The sequence below is a fragment of the Patiria miniata genome, unplaced genomic scaffold, assembly GCF_015706575.1.
Source record: "Patiria miniata isolate m_02_andy unplaced genomic scaffold, ASM1570657v1 HiC_scaffold_18, whole genome shotgun sequence".
NCBI classification, from domain to species: domain Eukaryota; kingdom Metazoa; phylum Echinodermata; class Asteroidea; order Valvatida; family Asterinidae; genus Patiria; species Patiria miniata.
The window spans coordinates 9,580,639-9,601,505 of NW_024037056.1; the positions used below are offsets into that span (position 1 = coordinate 9,580,639).

General features: G+C 41.0%; 2 protein-coding genes across 2 annotated transcripts; both read right to left on the reverse strand.

Moving 5' to 3' along the window:
• Nucleotides 1-8,821: 8,821 nt before the first annotated feature.
• Nucleotides 8,822-10,612, reverse strand: LOC119725110 (monocarboxylate transporter 12-like). Its single transcript, XM_038196472.1, has 2 exons — nt 9,928-10,612; nt 8,822-8,946 (listed from the first exon to the last, which is right to left on the reverse strand). The coding sequence occupies exons 1-2, from the start codon at nt 10,610-10,612 to the stop codon at nt 8,822-8,824; spliced, it is 810 nt and encodes a 269-aa protein (XP_038052400.1).
• A 5,466-nt stretch (nt 10,613-16,078) lies between these two features.
• On the reverse strand, nt 16,079-20,238 carry LOC119725111 (monocarboxylate transporter 12-B-like). The gene is made up of 4 exons (XM_038196473.1): nt 20,040-20,238; nt 19,028-19,168; nt 17,063-17,931; nt 16,079-16,096 (listed from the first exon to the last, which is right to left on the reverse strand). The coding sequence occupies exons 1-4, from the start codon at nt 20,236-20,238 to the stop codon at nt 16,079-16,081; spliced, it is 1,227 nt and encodes a 408-aa protein (XP_038052401.1).
• Between the last annotated feature and the right edge of the window lie 629 nt (nt 20,239-20,867).

Consider the following 20,867-nt stretch of genomic DNA (forward strand, 5'->3'; position numbering starts at 1 on the left):
GACACTGGAAACACAGCCAGGTGTGAGCAGATCACTTTTGGTCGCGCTTCATCGGGCTGTACCTACCCTCTCTGCAGATACGACAGAAGTGGCAACGAGACGGTGCAGAGATGAAGCCTGATGATGTTGTCATGATCGTTGATCCTGCACTTAGCCGGGCTCAGTGGCCCATCGGACGAGTCGTCGACACCTTTCCTGGACCAGATGGTCGTGTGCGCACTGCCAGCGTGAGAGTGAGGAAGAAGAACTACACTCGCCCTGTCGCCCGCCTGATACGACTCCCAGAAGTCACCGATGAAGGTGTCAAGGATGACCAGGAAAACGACAAAGATCCAGCCCTAATGGACTCTGAGTGAGAACTGTAGTGGCTCCGATGCTTTCTATTCCATAAATTTTAGTGCCCAAATTTAGGGGCGGCTGTGCGAAAGCGTCTTCGCCACTGGAGTGCACAACAGCGCCCTCTTGTGACTGACTGTTATAATTGCCAAATCCTTGTCGAATCACGTTTCCAGATAATGCTTAGTCCGTAAAATCCTTGTTAATGACTCCAAATCATCATTTGCCTTTATAATCCAATCACCAGGTTAATTATAAATACCCCCTGTGCGTGAATTACTGAAAGTGAGTATAATTTGGTTAATCTTCATACGATATTTGGAGGGATTTCACTTCACGTTTATCATGTTTATTGTTAGATTTGGGTTGTAATGTTCATTGTACTGATTTATATTGGAATCACATGCCATGTCATACCTACACACATTTGCATGGGGTTAATTCTTCGCTGGGGATATTTAGGGACCCTTTTGTAAATCCAGTGTTAATTTATAAGTGTTTTGGCCCTTACCTCCATATATTTGGGTTTATGTAAACATGTTGTGTATATTGCTGGGCTGATTATAGTGACATACGTTTATGTTGTTAATGTTTATGATATGATTAGGATTTCCTAGGCATGTGCACGTATTTATTAGTTCCCTTTGTGTTTATTTCTTCTTGTAGGACCACAGACTACACAGACCTCACAGACCACACAGGCTTATACATGTACTAGGACCAGACCAGGCCAAGTACCCATTTAAAATAAAACCAATCTCAGCCCATCACCGGTGTGACCGCCTCCTTCTTTTCAGTACATATACATGTAATTTTGCATTACAGCCTATACATAACATGTGTTGTCCTGTCCTGTCCTGTCCTGTCCTGTCCTGTCCTGTCCTGTCCTGTCCTGTCCTGTCCTGTCCTGTCCTGTCCTGTCTTGTCCTGTCTTGTCTTGTCTTGTCTTGTACGCATAATAAATTGTACGTCAGTCTGGTATTAAGCTTTTGTTGCTCATACTTGCTAATACGAAACATACGGCGATTTGGTTCGACGACACAGAGAATGAAGCAGCACACATAGACACGGCAGCCACGAATCCTCCACTAATGGATAGTTGCCGAGGGGTAAATGCCTTCAACAAAGCACCGGCAAGTGGTCCTGAAAGACGTAACAAAATGCGGTTATATCAAGCCGCACAACAAAAAGAATTCTCTGAAAGTTTGATAATAAAAAAAAATGGTGGCTAGAATAAAAAATGGAGACAGGCGACCCGACCCTTTTCTTATGTTTGACTTACCAACTAAGATGTAACCAGCGTCGATCAATGAGGTACTGATCACCCCTACAGCCACTGAACTGGCCGAAAGGTAGGTCATAAAGTAAGGCAAGAATACCCCGAGTGCCTTGAAACCTCCCAAAACGATGAAGCTCAAGACGAAACGCGACACTAGGACCATCCATCGCAAGGGGTGGGGTCGGCTTGAGATAGTCATGCTGTCATGGGTTCGGCATGTGTCGATGAACTGCGTTGATAAAAAAAAGAGAAGACAACAATGCTAAGTGAGCAGTAGCACACTTAATGAGTTAACTGACATAGAACTGCTGCCTGTATGTAAACCGGGTCAAACACTCTGCCGCATGCGTAAGTTTTCCTTGCCGATTTCAGATGGTGCTACAGTTCTCTACAAAATGGCGCCAAGACTCTCGCATCAAATGTGAAGAAATAAGCTGGAATCGCACCCAAAACAGCAGAGTTTTCCCGCTTTGAAATCCCCTTTCAACAAAAGCTTTAAAGGTAGAGTATATCATTTGCAGCTATTCAAACAATATCTGACGAAATTATTGTTGAAATGCTAACTTGGTTTAATGATAGTAACAGTACAAAAATGCCTGTGAAATTACACCTTCTGGCATGTTGTCATTTTGAAGAAAACAAACAATAGGGTGATTTTCAAAGATGCCCTTGAAGACACATTTTTTTGGAAATTAACGTTAGTAGTTCGTTAATTCGGCGAAACTGTGAATGGGCGCGCGCAAGCGTTGACGCGACGCAACGCGACAGGTGGGCGATTGCTATAATTTGTCTGTTCAGTGCGTGACAACGCGTAGTTACAATCGGCTACATGAGAACGTGTCCCGGATGCTGATTTCGGGCGCAATTCATAACGTGACCCAGCAACTTTTGAATTGAAATCGAGATCCTATAGATCTATTTTTTGCGGAATATACATTCACAGACAGGCCATCGGGTTAGCTGTTAAGAACCCTCCTATAAATTTCGAGCACTTTGGTTGTTTCAAACGAAAACTATGCACAATGCAGAAATCGATATATTTACCTTTAATGTTCATCGGCTGTACCAGCTGTCGACCAGTAGTCGCTTAGTTGCACCTTTGTTATAACAAGTTAAATCGTTTCATGCAGTAGTCTGAAGCATAAAGTCGGAAAACTAATGGCACAATCTACAAATAACTATATATAGGCGTTGATATGGCATCCTGCGAATTCTGAAATGAGTGGAACGGCAGAATTAGGCCCTCCCCTTCGTTGAAACAATACCACGGATCATAATGACATCATCAGTGTACACTTCAACGGTGATATAATTACAAGGGGCCTTATTTGTTATGCCTGAGAAACCGTTTCATTGCTTTACCATCAGCTTGACCCACACGTGCGTGACGGATATCTCATTCCACACGTAAGCGGAAAACAAGCCATATTTTGTACAGTTAGGAGAATTGAGCACTAAAACATTTAGCAAAAATAATTCTTCTCTCGATAAACGTCAAATAATCATGGTCAATTCACATAACTGAACATTCCTTACAGTTGTAAAACTTCACGCATATATTTGAACATCGCACACATATTTCTGAAATATTGAATTTTGAAACGTTTGACACCACAGATGTAGTATCCTTGCATGGAAGCTATGTATATTATTACTATTAGGCACCTAGTGCTCTGAAACCACACACCCAAACCCAGACATTACCTCATCCACATTGGAATGCATGAACCCCAACTTACTAAATGAATAATGAATAAGGCCCCAACTTGGATCAGATTGCACCCTAGAACAATGTACACTGTAAAAAATTTGCCCGTAATTTTACGGTAAAAGCACTGTCAAACGGGTTGCCAACAAAAGACCGTAAAATTACGGTCAGTTACGGGTTTCCAAAAATGACGGTGACCGTAATTTTAACGCGAATTTCCCGTAAATTTGACGGCAATTTGCCGTAAAGTAATGGAATACAAAGTGGGTGGCGTCAAAGCTGAGTGTAGGGGTATAGGGCGGGGGGGAAGGTTCCAGTTGCAGCAGCTGGGAGTGGGGTATGCATACGTCTTGCAGCTTGTCTTTTACACGCATAGTGGTTTTCAAATCACTTAATGTGAAATTATCTTTAAGTTGTAACATAACTTGCATCTGTAAGTTGTAATTTTCATTTACAACTTTTTACCGATCCCACAGAAAAGGGTCAACCTATTGCTGGTCAACACCGCAGGATTAGCTGTTCGTGAGTGCACACGAATCACAGCTTTAAAAACTAGGCGGTTATGAGGGTTTGAAAGGGGAGGGGTTTTGAAAAGTTACGAATACAAAGCATTGTGAATCCCAGCATGCGTCAGGGCACCAAGTTTTACGGGAAATGCACGTAGCACGTTCTTTCTTGTGACGATACGAGCAATAACGGTAATAAACCGTAAAAAGTACGGGAAATTGACAGTGTTTTTCCGGTTTCTGTTTACAGTGTAGCCCTTTGATAAGCACAGAACCTCATGTGATGGACTGAGATGTACTGGGACACAATAAACCAAGCAAGCATCAAAGCAACAACTGCTATCCATGTGCTAGTGACAAGCTCATTACATTACATTGGCGACGAGGATTCAGGAACAAAATTGGGGGATATATCAACATATTAACTTCCCAAGATGGCACGATGCACCAAAGCTGCACCAGACCACCTCTAGACGTGGCAGATCACAACCTTGCCGTAAATATTCTCGGCATCGCGGATCAGAGCATCCCGCAAAAACGCCTACTACAAGATCCAGTCATGACCCTCGTGATCATCCGAGCAACAGCAACTGCTTCAAGCCACTTCGCAAAAATCTACCGGAGTACGGAACAGCAGACGGGCACCAAACATGTCCAACGCCATAATCAGCAATGACCCACCAAGCTCTCCGGATAGCAACTCCGAAGATGAAAACGTGTTCTAAATCGAACATGATTCAACCAACCACAAGAGTGTTATCAACAACACCAAAGAACAAACAAGCGTGTTAACAACAACACCAAAGAACAAACAAGCGTGTTAACAACGACACCAAAGAACAAATAAGCGTGTTAACAACGACACCGAAGAACAAGCGAGCGTGTTAACAACCACACCAAAGAACAAACAAGCGTGTTAATCATGTGACAGATTGAACAAAAGCGCATCTTTAGTATTCCTCTTACCTGTTTAATTATTCATGTATTCATATAATTCGAGCGCCCTCTGTGGCCGCACGATCTTTCAAATTTACCCGCGAAGGATCATTCTGATCTCTGACGTCGGCAGAAATAGTCATCACTGTCTAATTCTGTTCTTCTATTTTGCCGACAGGTAATGATCCTTTCCATTTCTTTAGAATATCTTTATATATTTACACTAGAACCATTTATTTAAATTAATCATACTTATTAGTATTATTACTATTGCATTTGGCTCTAGAAACTAGCCTTTTGAAGTTATTTTAGTTTGAGAGACGTAGGTTGGTTTAGGACCAGAGAGTCCCGACATTCGAAACCGATTTAGCATAATCAGATCTTGCCTTTATTCATTTTCCTTAGATCTGACTGTTATAGGAAGAGCAAGTAATGCTCCTTGCGTTTATATTGATAAGATTGTTTAATATTTGTGTTTTTGTAAGTTATTTCGTCAAGCTAAAATACGTTTTCAAGATGGCGGATGCCTTGAAGGTTTTGGCGGGAACCTGCCAGTAAACGTACTAATATTTCATTATTTATATCTTTAATGTTGCCATCCACCTTTAATCTTTGGCCAAGCTACTTTAGTCGATGTTCTTTTGGCAACTATTGGATTTTTATTGCCGGTTTACTTTCATAAAATGTATGATTCCGGGAAGAAAGAAACCCGACCGGCTGCCATTTTGAATTACCTCAGCCCAAGTAGGACTTAAGTTCAAATAATAATATAGATAAGCTAGTTTTGACAATTTCATTCATCATTTAATAGTATGTTTTTTAATTAATTGGATTCTGATCTCTGACGTCGGCAGAAATAGTCATCACTGTCTTAATCTGTTCTTCTATTTTGCCGACAGATTTAAAAATAAAGCCCGGAGGCAAGTAAATCCGAGTTGTTTCCACATTGATTCGATTTATACCGGTCACAATCACAACACCAAGAAATGAACGAGCGTCAAGTCTGACCAACTACAAACGAATGAACGTCAACTCTGACCACCTAACAAACGAACTTCACTCTGAACGACAAGCGTCAACTCTGACCACCAACAAGCGTCAACTCCGACCAGCATGACCAGCCTAGCCATGGACTAACAAATGTCAACTTCTACCAACACTCGTCAACTCTGATATTCATGGAAAAGTGAGTGCACAACTAGAACACCAATAACTCTTTGGACATGTTGGAAACGACTGAACTTTAACTGGAACACTGGAAAATCATCGGAAACAACTGAACTGAACTGTATATATTGCAATGAATCTCTTTAAGTCTATGCTGTACATGATCATACTTTCTTTTTAAACCAGATTAACTTGATCTACTGCTTCATCATGTTCATGAACTTTAAACATTGAACAATGAACATTTCTTTACTAATTAACTGTATAAATTAGATTTAGATTTACATTGATCAACTATATTTCAAAAATTAGATCTAGATTGAAGTCACCATTATATTATTCATTGCTATACGATCTCACTTGCTGTATATTAGCCGGTTCCATTCTAAGGTGAGGAGGGATGTAGTATCCTTGCATGAAAGCTATGTATATATTATTACTATTAGGCACCTAGTGCTCTGAAACCACACACCCAAACCCAGACATTACCTCATTCACATTGGAATGCATGAACCCCAACTTACTAAATGAATAATGAATAAGGCCCCAACTTGGATCAGATTGCACCCTAGAACAATGTAGCCCTTTGATAAGCACAGAACCTCATGTGATGTACTGAGATGTACTGGGACACAATAAACCAAGCAAGCATCAAAGGAACAACTGCTATCCATGTGCTAGTGACAAGCTCACTACATTACAACATAGCGGTTCTTCAGGCATGCGCCTAACAAGTCCCTACTCATGCGCTCCGTCCAAACTATAGTTGGGACTTCCCAAATATTAAGGTTAATTCTTGTCGCTTCGCGAAAACACGGATCCTTCACATCAGGACTAACGACTCAGACAAACTCCTGGTTAGACGCGTGCTAACGGCCCGTGCAGGTGGCAATTATCATGAATACTTGTCAACAAAGACTCAAACAGCTTATACCGCTTCACTGCACGCGGTGGCTATCTAATGTCCAGGTATCGAATAAGCCTTTTCGGAGTTCCAACTGCGTATTCATAACCTGTGACAACGCGCATTATTTGTCTCAAATGGCCTTTGACAACATCGCGCCACTGACTTTACAAAAAGGCTGTTTGTGCATTGTGGGTACTGTCAAAGGGCATTTGGGATAAACAATGTGCGTTGTCACAGGTTACGAATGCGAGCAGTTGGAACTCCGAAAAGGCTTATTCTGTGAAGCCAGCTAATTATTTATTTGAATATTCTTGATCCTACATTTTTGGCTTTAATTACTGAATTCTGATAAGTGATAACTACATAACCATGTTAACGCTGAGCACAATATCTTTTTTAGCACATCAACTATGAAATGTTGCATTTGTTTATCGGTTCAGGACCACATCTCTCCAAAACGTATAAATGCAAGCCTAATTAAAACGAGATTGTGGTAAAAGGTGTTCTCCTCGAAATATTTGTCACATTTGACGTGTATTTCCCGGGTATATACTTCATCTTTGACGTCAAAAAGCTGGACAATACCATCTGTTATATCCTGAAGTATTTATTTTTAAACACCTTTGAAACAAGTATATAGAACATAAGGAGTGGTTTTGCTTAACGTTTTATGCATATTTCCATTTTAGATGTCATGCAACAAAAAAAAAAAACGACAAAATGGTATACCTGGAAAAATCGTGATTAACATGTCAATGGGAATTTAGGCTTCGTAGGACTACCAAGAACAACCCGGAAACCAAATTTCAAGTTTCTACATAAAGTATTTCTCAAGTTATCGTGCTGACAAGAGTTAACCTAACCAAAACGTTACACACACACGCACACCCATACTTGTTTCACATGACTAGTGTGGACTTTCCATTGCTTTCGTGTAGTTAAGAAAAACCAGTGAAAAAACTCATTTTTCTCAAACTGTGAAAACTCTTTCAACCCAATTTTTTTTCTATGATTCCCTTTAGTGTTTCTCTTCATTCAGCTACAGATAAACCTAACCCAAAAATGCCTCTAAACCTGTTTTCCAGAAATGGGGAAACACTGTGTGGACGTGGGGTAAGTCCACACAACGTCGGTGCTACCTACATTATGTGGACGTCTTTTGTTCGGAAGTCCACACTGCGTATGTAAGACAAACTCACACACACACCCACACACGGAAGGACAAGGCGGAAACAGTATGCCCCTTCAGCTTCGCCGCGGGGCATAAAAACACTGACTGATAATTATTAGCCTACGTCCACACAGTCTTAAAAATAATCATTTCCTTTCCAATTTGTTCATAATAATATGAAATGTGATACTGCATTATTGTGTCGATAAGATTGTAACATTTTAATTTTGAAAACAAATCGTGTTTTCGTGACTCACGCCATGCTCACACCGCGACGAATTGATTATATTTTTACCCCAGACACCACATACAAAAACAAACGCTGATGTAAAGCACTGGATTGCACCAGACTATTCCTCATTTTCATACGTGTTCAAAAGTTTTGCACATGCAAATAATCTAATACCAGAAAAAGAGGGCAGGTAGTAGTGGGCGCGTACTGCTCGACCACCTGGGAACGAGGTTGCCACAGATTGACATTGTATACCTCTTTACCGTAAACATAAGCAGACGAACAACTCAATTACGAAAACTGTTTTGTACTGTTATTTTCACTAAATACTTGCATGTTGTCTTACAGATATCTCAGAACTTTATGGAACGTTTCGAATACGTTGCTTGTAGTGACAGTTGAATGGAATCCACGCTGATATATGTTTAGAATCTTGCAGAATATATAATATTGCAGGCCTCGTAGATTTCTTCTAAACTTGGAGAGCAGCCAGAAAGCCTTCTGTAAAATGTACTTAATTACAAAAATGAGAGGCTTGGCAACAATACCAGCTGTCGGGATTATGCATGAGGATCATTCCTAATTTGCTCCGGAGCAGTGAACCATTAACCGCATCGATGTTACTAAGGTTGCCACGGTTGCTGCAATAACTCCTAACGACACGAAGACCCATTGGTACTCTCCGGTCAGATCATGAATCCATCCTGTTGAAAAAGGGGAAACGATCTGAAAATGAAAACTCGGCAGAAAATCTGTCGTAACAGTTGCTAACCCGTGTTTACCTAAAGAAATTCATGGTTTCGTATATTCTGATATGCAAACAGTTAAGTTAACAACTATTTAAAGGTACTTCATGGTCAAAATGAGTCAATAGGACAACTTTGGAAGAATACTTTTGACGCAGGCCTACTTTCAAACTTGCAAAAGAAGGAAAACGTAGTTTGTTGCATTGTACATGTTGTATTTATAAGGCTTTAAACTTCAAGTCTACAGCAAACAAAACACAGCTCGCAATACGTCAAACAATAAGACGATTCCCGTGGTAGAAAGGGGGTATAAACGGTTCAGAAAAGTGCCATTTTGATGAGCTTGACGACCAGTTTAAGATACAATCACTGCCAAGCACGGCACGAGGGGATACAAAAGTTTAAAGACACCGGAATCGTCTAATCGTCTGACGTATCGCGAGGTTCTTTTTTTTGCTGTAGACTTGAAGTTTATAGCCTTAAACATGCATTATAAATACAACAATTTAAAAAAGGAAAACTGAGCATAATATCAGTCGTTATAGTTGACGAGTTGGCTTCGTATATTCTGATATGCAAACAGTTTATGTTAATCTATATTAAAAGGAATATTTTGGAAAGATGTCTTAGACATAGGGCTAGTTCCGATATTCCAACAAGGAAAATATATGTTGTTGTAGTTTGAAGTCCTAGGTCGACCTATTTATCTTAACAGTACAGCGAAACCATGGATATCTTCAGTATTGCTCGACAATTTATGTCTTGATTTGATTGCTCACGCGGCAATATTTTTTTGTCGGTAATTAACAGTACATTCACTTACTTATCAACATAATGGCTTGACTGATTTTTGTCTCGCTTAACCTTACTTTTGATTGTTTATGACACTATATCTAATGTTAAAAATGATGAATTTGTGATGCAGTTGATAAACTTTACCTGCTAGGGCGCCTCCAAGAAGTACGCCAATACCATGGGTAACAAACAGCCAACCATAGGCGGACATGTGCCGATCACCAGTCACGTCACGCATCAGCACAAACATCAAAGGGTAGATAATACCATACGCGACTCCTGAGACAAAGGCTATGGCAGCTATGGCTATGTAAGACGTAACAACAAGAGGATTGAGCATGTTAGATGCAGCAAAGATCAGACATGAGATGGTGAACAGACTTGTGGCTTTGATGAGACCGCGATCAATCGGGAACCCGTGGCTTATGCGTCCTAGCAGGGATCCAGCGCCACCAAACGTGGCGAGGAATGCCGATGGGGAATCCCCAAAGCCCAGCTCCACTCCTTGGGGAATGAGATACAAATGCCACATCCCGAATAGCATTCCCTCCAGCGTAGATACCACTGAGATAATCACAAACAGCGGTTCCACAAGTATATGGGCATCAAAGCGCTCGCGCACATTTTTCACTATATGTCCAAAGTTGAACTTCGCGCGATTACCTTCTTCGTCCTGATCTCGCCCGTCAACAAGACTACCGGACTTGGGTGATGCATTCTCAACAATAGATCGACTAGGTACCAGACTATATTGCGCTGGTAACGAAGGTCTATTTCGAGGCCGGAGTAGAGCGCCACACACGACGTAGTTGAAGCTGAAAGCTCCCATCAAGCCTAAAGCGCGCCTCCATCCGTAAACCGACACAAGGTATTCCATTACTGGAGGGAGGACCATCATACCTGTGGTCCCTCCGGCAAGGGAAGCGCCATTTGCAAAGGCGAAGTCGTCTGGAAAATATTCAATTAGTGGTTTTGTAGAGGATATAAAACAGAGAGCCTGGCCGACACCTGTAGGTCAGAACAAAGATACAAAAACATGTATGTTCAAGTTCTTCGCAACTGTGGGTGGGATTAGAATATTTCCAGGTACAGTCGACAACAGTTTAATAACAATACTGCAAGTCAGACTTGCGCAATCCCCCTGACATGCTGGCATTTTTTTATACAGTCGGTTTCCCTAACCCAAATGGAACATTTCTTTTGTTTTAGCAAAAGTTACCTTAAACTTTGACCCGTCGGCCTCAAAAACAACAGGCTTCTTAAGATTATCGAGAACAACACACACTCCAAATTTCTAGTTACTAACTAATAAAAGTATTCCTCAAGTTATCGCGCCGGCAAGATTTCTACTGTTTTAGCAAAATGGTGACCTTGACCTTTCACCTGTCGGCCCCAAAATCAATAGGCTTTTTCAATGGACTACCAAGAATTCAATACAGTGAGATAAAACATTTTGTGAATAATGCATAGGTGTTCAGCAAATATTATAAATACAATATATTTAAAAACTATTATAACTACATGTACAGTTTTTAAACTGTACATGTAGTTATAATAGTTATAACATGTAGTTATGTAGTTATAATTTTTCGTGTTCATTGAATCAACTTTAAAGTAAAGCATTTAAAAATGCTTTACTTTAAAGTTGATTCAATGAACACGAAAAATTTGGATCTATCTAAAAAAATATTGTTGTTACTATATCCACTGATTACGGGGGGGGGGGGCAAAACCCTGCGAAAACCCTATTGGGAGAAAACACGGGGAAATTCCCATCCGGCTCCTTCTTATCTTCTTATTATTATGGCAACCAAGTTTGTCTCCATGTATCGGCATATACATGAACATATACATGTAATTTTGCATTACAGCTTATACATGGCTTGCCTTGCCTTGCCTTGCCTTGCCTTGCCTTGCCTTGCCTTGCCTTGCCTTGCCTTGCCTTGCCTTGCCTTGCCTTGCCTTGCCTTGCCTTGCCTTGCCTTGCCTTGCCTTGCCTTGCCTTGCCTTGCACGCATTAAAAATTGTACGTCTATTTGGTCAAGCTTTTGTTGTTCATACTTGCTAATACGAAGCATACGGCGATTTGGTTTGACGACACAGAGAATGAAGCAGCACACATAGACACGGCAGCCACGAATCCTCCACTAATGGATAGTTGCCGAGGGGCAAATGCCTTCAACAAAGCACCGGCAAGTGGTCCTGAAAGACGTAACAAAATGCGGTTATATCAAGCCGCACAAAAAAAAAATTGTCTGAAAGTTTGATAATAAAAAAATGGTGGCTAGAATAAAAAATGGAGACAGGCGACCCGACCCTTTTCTTATTTTTGACTCACCAACTAAGATGTAACCAGCGTCGACCAATAAGGTACTGATCACCCCTACAGCCACTGAACTGGCCGAAAGGTAAGTCATAAAGTAAGGCAAGAATACCCCGAGTGCCTTGAAACCTCCCAAAGCGATGAAGCTGAAAACAAAACGCGACACTAGGACCATCCATCGCAAGGGGTGGGGTCGGCTTGAAGTAGTCATGCTGGGTTCGGCGTTAATAAAAAAAGAGAAGACAACAATGCTAAGTGAACAGTATCACACTTAATGAGTTAACTGACATAGAACTGATGCCTGTATCTAAACCGGGTCAAACACTCTGCCGCATGCGTAATAAGCTTTCCTTGCCGATTTCAGATGGTGCTACAGTCCTCTACAAAATGGCGCCCAGACTCTCGCATCAAATGTGAAAAAATAAGCTGGAATTGCACCAAAAAAAGCAGAGTTTTCCCGCTTTGAAATCCCCTTTCAACAAAAGCTTTAAAGGTAGAGTATATCATTTGCAGCTATTCAAACAATATCTGACGAAATTATTGTTGAAATGCTAACTTGGTTTAATGATAGTAATGGTACAAAAATGCCTGTGAAATTACACTTTCTGGCAAGTTGTCATTTTGAAGAAAACAAACAATAGGGTAATTTCCAAAGATGCCCTTAAAGACACATTTTTTTGGAAATTAACGTTAGTAGTTCGTTAATTCGGCGAAACTGTGAATGGGCGCGCGCAAGCGTTGACGCGACGCAACGCGACAGGTGGGCGATTGCTATAATTTGTCTGTTCAGTGCGTGACAACGCGTAGTTACAATCGGCTACATGAGAACGTGTCCCGGATGCTGATTTCGGGCGCAATTCATAACGTGACCCAGCAACTTTTGAATTGAAATCGAGACCCTATAGATCTATTTTTTGTGGAATATACATTCACAGACAGGCCATCGGGTTAGCTGTTTAGAACCCTCCTATAAATTTCGAGCACTTTGGTTGTTTCAAACGAAAACTATGCACAATGCAGACATCGATATATTTACCTTTAATGTTCTTCGGCTGTACCAGCTGTTGACCAGTAGTCGCTTAGTTGCACCTTTGTTATAACAAGTTAAATCGTTTCATGCAGTAGTCTGACGCATAAAGTCGGAAAACTAATGGCACCATCTACAAATAACTATATATAGGCGTTGAAATGGCATCCTGCGAATTCTGCAATGAGTGGAACGGCAGAATTAGGCCCTCCCCTTCGTTGAAACAATACCACGGGTCATAATGACATCATCAGTGTACACTTCAACGGTGATATAATTACAAGGGGCCTTATTTGTTATGCCTGAGAAACCGTTTCATTGCTTTACCATCAGCTTGACCCACACGTGCGTGACGGATATCTCATTCCACACGTAAGCGGAAACCAAGCCATCTGTTGAACAGTTAAGCCCCTGTCACACCTTTGCGTATCTGAATTCCTTATGAGTTCCTTATCAAAAAATTTCAATACGCAGCCGTACGCTCAATTAACGTCGAAATGTTTTGATCACTTTGACTTATGTGCGACGCACATCTAGCGTAAAAGTAACGAATTCAGCGCATCCATTGCGTATGAGATAGGTATGAGTAACGTATGCAGTGCGCAAGTTCGCCATCTGTGCGTTTCTCATAAGTTACGAATAAGTACAATGCGCTGCCCGCTCGCAGGACGAGCGGTACTAATTCGTGCAATACGTCGCTATGTATACGTCCAATATAGGAGGTCAGCGTATTGCCGCGTATGAACGGCTTATCCCTCCCGAACACATAGCGTACTCGTACCGCGCTCGACCGATGCGGGACCGATGCGCTGCGTATTTATAACATGACCTGCGTAACAGCGTACGCAGCGTAGTTTTGTGCATGCCCAAAACTATCCAGCGTACTGGGCCGTACCATGCGTATATCTGCTTACATAAAACCTACACAAAACGATAGAGATGCATATGAGGTGCGTATTGTGCGTACGACTGCGTATGAAAAAAATGTCAATGCGCAAGTCATAAGGAATTAGGATACGCAGAAGTGTGACAGGGCCCTTAGGAGAATTGAGCACTAAAACATGTAGCAAAAATAATTCATCTCTCGATAAACGTCAACTAGTAATCATGGTCAATTCACATAACGGAACATTCCTTACAGTTGTAAAACTTCACGCATATTATTTGAATATCGCACACATATTTCTGAAACATTGAATTTTGAAACGTTTGACACTACATAGCGGTTGTTCAGGCATGCGCCTAACAAGCCCCCACCTATGCGCTCAGTCCAAACTATAGTTGGGACTTCCCAAGTATTGAGGTTAATTCTTGTCGCTTCGTGAAAACACGGATCCTTCACATAAGGACTAACGACTCAGACAAACTCCAGATTAGACGCGTGCTAACGGCCCGTGCAGGTGGCAATTTTCATGAATACTTGTCAACAAAGACCCAAACAGCTAAGCCGCTTCACTGCACGCGGTGGAGATCAAATTTACAAGTATCAAATTCTGTCAAGCCAGCTAATTATATTTTTGAATATTCTTGATCCTACGTTTTTGGCTTTAATTACTGAATTCTGATAAGTGATAACTACATAACCATGTTAACGCTGAGTACAATATATTTGTAAGCACATGAACTATGAAATGTCGCATTTGTTTATCGGTTCAGGACCACATCTCTCCAAAACGTATCAATACTTGCCTAATTAAAACGAGATTTGGGTAAAAGGTGTTCTCCTCAAAAAGTTTGTCACAGTTGACGTGTATTTCCCGGGTATAGACTTCATCTATGACGACAAAAAAGCTGGACAATACCATCAATTATATCCTGATAATATCAATTATATCCAATTATAACGTTTTATTCATATTTCAATTTTAGATGTAATGCAAAAAAAAAACCGACAAAATGGTATACCTGGAAAATTCGTGATTAACATGTGAATGGGTATTTAGGCTTCTCAAGACTACCAAGAACACCTCACAAACCAAATTTCAAGTTTCTACCTAAAGTTTTTCTCAAGATATCGTGCTGACAAGAGTTAGTTAACCTAACCAAAACATAACACACACACACACGCACCCGGACAAGGCGGAAACAGTATGCCCCTTCAGCTTCGCCACGGGGAATAACAAAAACACTGACTGATAATTATTAGCCTACGTCCACACAGTCTTAAAAAAAATCATTTCCTTTCCAATTTGTTCATAATAATATGAAATGTGATACTGCATTATTGTATCGATAAGATTGTAACATTTTAATTTTGAAAACAAATCGTGTTTTCGTGACTCACGCCATGCTCATACCGCGACGAATTGATTATATTTGTACCCCAGACACCACATACAAAAACCAACGCTGATGTAAAGAACTGGATTGCACCAGACTATTCCTCATTTTCATACGTGTTCAAAAGTTTTGCCCATGCAAATAATCCAATACCAGAATGAGAGGGCAGGTAGTGGTGGGTGCGTACTGCTCGACCACCTGGGAACGAGGTTGCCACAGATTGACATTGTATACCTCTTTACCGTAAACATAAGCAGACGAACAACTCAATTACGAAAACTGTTTTGTACTGTTATTTTCACTAAATACTTGCATGTTGTCTTACAGATATTTCAGAACTTTATAGCACATTTCGAATACGTTGCTTGTAGTGACAGTTGAATGGAATCCACGCTTATATATGTTTAGAGTCTTGCAGAATATATAATATTGTAGGCCTCGTAGATTTCTTCTAAACTTGGAGAGCCACCAGAAAGCCTGTTGTAAAATGTATTTAATTACAAAAAAAGAGAGGCTTGGCTAAATACCAGCTTTCGGGATTATGCATGAGGATCATTCCTAATTTGCTCCGGAGCAGTGAACCATTAACCGCATCGATGTTACTAAGGTTGCCATGGTTGCTGCAATAACTCCTAACGACACGAACACCCATTGGTACTCTCCGGTCAGATCATGAATCCATCCTGTTGAAAAGGGGAAACAAATCTGAAAATAAAAACTCGGCAGAATATCAGTCGTAACAGTTGCTAACCCGTGTTTAACTAAAGAAATTCATGGTTTCGTATATGCAAACGGTTAAGTTAACAACCATTTAAAGGTACTTCATGGTCAAAATGTGTCAATAGGACAACTTTGGAAGAATACCTTTGACGCAGGCCTACTTTCAAACTTGCAAAAGAAGGAAAACGTAGTTTGTTGCATTGTGCATGTTGTATTTATAAGGCTATAAACTTCAAGTCTACAGCAAACAAAACACAGCTCGCGATACGTCAAACAATAAGACGATTCCCGTGGTAGAAAGGGGGTATAAACTGTTCAGAAAAGTGCCTTTTTGATGAGCTTGACGACCAGTTAAAGATCCAATCACTGCCAAGCACGGCACGAGGGGATACAAAAGTTTAAAGACACCGGAATTGTCTAATCGTCTGACGTATCGCGAGGTTCTTTTTTTGGCTGTAGACTTGAAGTTTATAGCCTTATACATGCATTACAAATACAACAATTTAAAAAAGGAAAACTGAGCATAATATCAGTCGTTATAGTTGACGAGTTGGCTTCGTATATTCTGATATGCAAACAATTTATGTTAATATATATTAAAAGGAATACTTTGGAAAAATGTCTTAGACATCGGGCTAGTTCCGATATTCCAACAAGGAAATATATGTTGTTGTAGTTTGAAGTCCTAGGTCGACCTATTTCTCTTAACAGTACAGCGAAACCATGGATATCTTCAGTATTGCTCAACAATTTATGTCTTGATTTGATTGCTCACGCGGCAATATTTTTGGTCGGTAATTAACAGTACATTCACTTACTTATCAACATAATGGCCTGACTGATTTTTGTCTCGCTTAACCTTACTTTTGATTGTTTATGACACTATATCTAATGTTAAAAATGATGAATTTGTGATGCAGTTGATAAACTTTACCTGCTAGGGCGCCTCCAAGAAGTACGCCAATACCATGGGTAACAAACAGCCAACCATAGGCGGACATGTGCCGATCACCAGTCACGTCACGCATCAGCACAAACATCAAAGGGTATATAACACCAAACGCGACTCCCGAGACAAAGGCTATGGCAGCTATGGCTATGTAGGACGTAACAACAAGAGGATCTAGCATGTTAGATGCAGCAAAGATCAGACATGAGATAGTGAACAGACTTGTGGCTTTGATGTGACCGCGATCAATCGGGAACCCGTGGCTTATGCGTCCTAGCAGGGATCCAGCGCCACCAAACGTCGCCAGGAATGCCGATGGGGAATCCCCAAAGCCCAGCTCCACTCCTTGGGGAATGAGATACAAATGCCACATCCCGAATAGGATTCCCTCCAGCGTAGATACCACGGAGATAATCACAAACAGCGGTTCCACAAGTATATGGGCATCAAAGCGCTCGCGCACGTATTTCACTATCTGTCCAAAGTTGAACTTCGCGGGATTACCTTCGTCGTCCTGATCTCGCCCATCAGCCAGACCACCGGACTTGGCTGATGCATTCTCAACAATAGATCGACTAGGTACCAGACTATATTGCGCTGGTAACGAAGATTTATTTCGAGGCCGGAGTAGAGCGCCACACACGACGTAGTTGAAGGTGAAAGCTCCCATCAGGCCTAAAGCGCGCCTCCATCCGTAAACCGACACAAGGTATTCCATTACTGGTGGGAGGACCATCATGCCTGTGGTCCCTCCGGCAAGGGAAGCGCCATTTGCAAAGGCGAAGTCGTCTGGAAAATATTCCATACATGGTTTTGTAGAGGATACAAAACAGAGAGCCTGGCCGACACCTGTAAGTCAGAACAAAGAAAAACAGCATTTTCGTCCAACTTCTTTCCATACTTTCAATGGGGGCGCTTTTCCAATCCAATCCATTATATTATAGATTAGTGTACAAATACCCCCGTAACCCAGTTAGCTCTGCCAATAGTTTGTGCACAGGCATATATAATTACCAGTTTAATTGTGTTGGGTGTCAGAGTAAAATTTATTTTAAAGAATTGTTCTATTTAAAAAAGCAAAAGCGAAAGCAACATGAGGATAGTCTGACAATTGTAGGTCAGGCAGCCTCACTGGCTAAAAACAAACATGACTGTTTCTCAGATGTGACAGAAGTTTTCAAAGCTCGGCTCCGTTTCCGAATTCGCTTCATCACTTATAGCTTTTAATATTTCGATCGAATTTTTAATAAATCGCTTGCTTCACATATCGTACAGGTATGATATACAGTTCGATATTTCTGAAACATTGACTAATGTTAACTTGGAATTTTCAAAAATATGCCACAAAATATTATTGTTAGAGACCACACCGAGTTTTGGAGAATCCCAGCAACGGTCGTCACATTCAAACTATTACATGGCGCAGGAAAGTTCGCCCCTCGTATACGATTAGAGTGTAAACTTCATGCATACTTGATGCACAAAATCGTAGTTGAATTTTATGTTTTATAAATGCAAGCAATGAATGTCAATTATCAACTCATTTCTTAAAGCTTTTAATAAGCAAGGCAGTTAATATAACGTTTATTATACTCGGAAATAAACGGGCGTTAACTAAGATTGTCGAAGAAATGAATATGGCAAACTTCGGAAATTTTCGGAATAAGGAGGCATTCCTCTCGTTTTAGTCACTTGACGTGTGTTTGTATTACAATGAATTACTAGCGGCTACCTGACCTAAGATTAATCAGGAATAGTAAGAAACTTTTGGTCTTGAAACCAGACTTACATGAGGAATGCCAAAGCTGACACATGCTAGCGCGGTTGCTGTGCAAAGGTCTGCTTATTATATAGTCCGTCTGATATCTTTTGCACATTGTTACATATTGCATTGCGCGCATAATGAATTGTACGTCTGTCTGGGAAAGCTTTTTGTTGCTCATACTTGCTAATACGAAGCATACGGCGATTTGGTTTGACGACACAGAGAACGAAGCAACACACATAGACACGGCAGCCACGAATCCTCCACTAATGGTTATTTGCCGAGGGGTAAATACCTTCAACAAAACACCGGCGAACGATCCTGAGGAAAAGACGTAAAAAAGGAAAAACACCGAGGTTACAACAATGATTTGTCTGATATTAGTTTTGATTACAATGTAATGAGACGTCGTTTACGAGGCACCGTACAATTGGCACACAGCCCAGAAAAAAATGTATATAAACGCCTGCACTCAGTGCGTGAACGCGCGAATATCAGCCCTTTTCTGCCTGCACACCAAAGTGTAAGTAGCGTGTGCATTCAAATGAGCACAATTTTATTTTCTTTACATTCTAATGTCACAATGCAAGTTCTCTGCTACCGCTGGGCTAGGTGTTAGTTTATTTTATGTTGCCGAAAGGAGTGATTTTGGGGTGAATTGTTTTTGTAATCTCAAGGTTTTAATCACCGTGTTCATCGTGTAAGTCACATGTTGATTTATTGCAATACGACCGTTTCAAGTCAGGTGCAATTTGGAGGCCTAGTTCACAACACAGCCGTACACTGGCAAGGCGTTCGAGGAACCCGGAAATCTTTGGAACCGAGCAACTTTAGAAATACAAACTTACTGATTATAATTTATCATTGGCAACTTTATTACAATTTATAGAGCTGGAAGTTGAATCGTATATGCTTTTTGTAACACTTGTTTAAATCCAGAACTATCACAATTGATTTTGTGAACAAGTAATCTGTAACAAGTTCATGAGACCAAGCATAATTTGACTCCTCTGCCCTCTTAGTGTTTTGATTTGTCTGTTTGCCTTGATTGTTCTTGGCGCCCTTAAATGTAATCATGTTAGCGGACCTCCTTGATGGCGTACCGCTACAATAAAATATATATATATTTTGATGGTGGCAAGAATAAAAATCGGAAACAGGCGACCAACTCCCGCACAGATATTTGACTTACCAATTAAGATGTAACCAGCGCCGGGTAAGGAGGAACTGATCACTCCTACAGACACTGAGCTAGTCGAAAGGTAAAGTATAAAGTAAGGCAAGAATACCCCGAGTGCCTTGAAACCTCCCAGAGCGATGAAGCAAAAGACGAAGCGCGACGCTAGGACCATCCATCGCCAGGGGTGGGGTCGGCTTGAAGAGGTAGTCATGTCGGTTCAGCGTGTGTCGATGAACTGCGTTGATAAAGAAGAGAATGAATGTTTAGTGGCTAACAGTAGCAGCTTTATGAGTTGACATCGAGTTGCTGCCCGTATCTCAACCGGGTCAATTACACTGCTGCATTCGCACACTCAACCGTATGGTTGCAGAGTCAAAGCGTCTGCAGTTGATGAGCAAAGCTTATCCGATTACGTACTTAGACGCTATAACAGAGGAGTGAAATTCATGCACCACAGAGAAACATTTGACACGGACGTCGCTAGACTATTTTGAATGGGGGGGGGGGGGGGGGGCGCATCATGAAATTTGCCGACGGACCGTCACGCAAAATGAGTGAAATTGATCATTTCCGTCGAAAATGAATGGATGGGTAATGAAGTTGATTACTTTGATCGGATTTGAATTTTTCAGTGGGATAAACTCAACTTCAAAAGTGAATCGTCAAAACATGGCCCTATCATATTTGTGGACCAGCTAAAGGGGAATATTACACTACGGACGCATTTTTTTTGTAATAGCAGGCAACCATGTCAGATCAATCAGTAAAAAAATTGACAAGAAATGTAGGTGGATGCCGCCCTTGTGACCCAAATGTACCTTATTTGCATAAAGTGTTAAT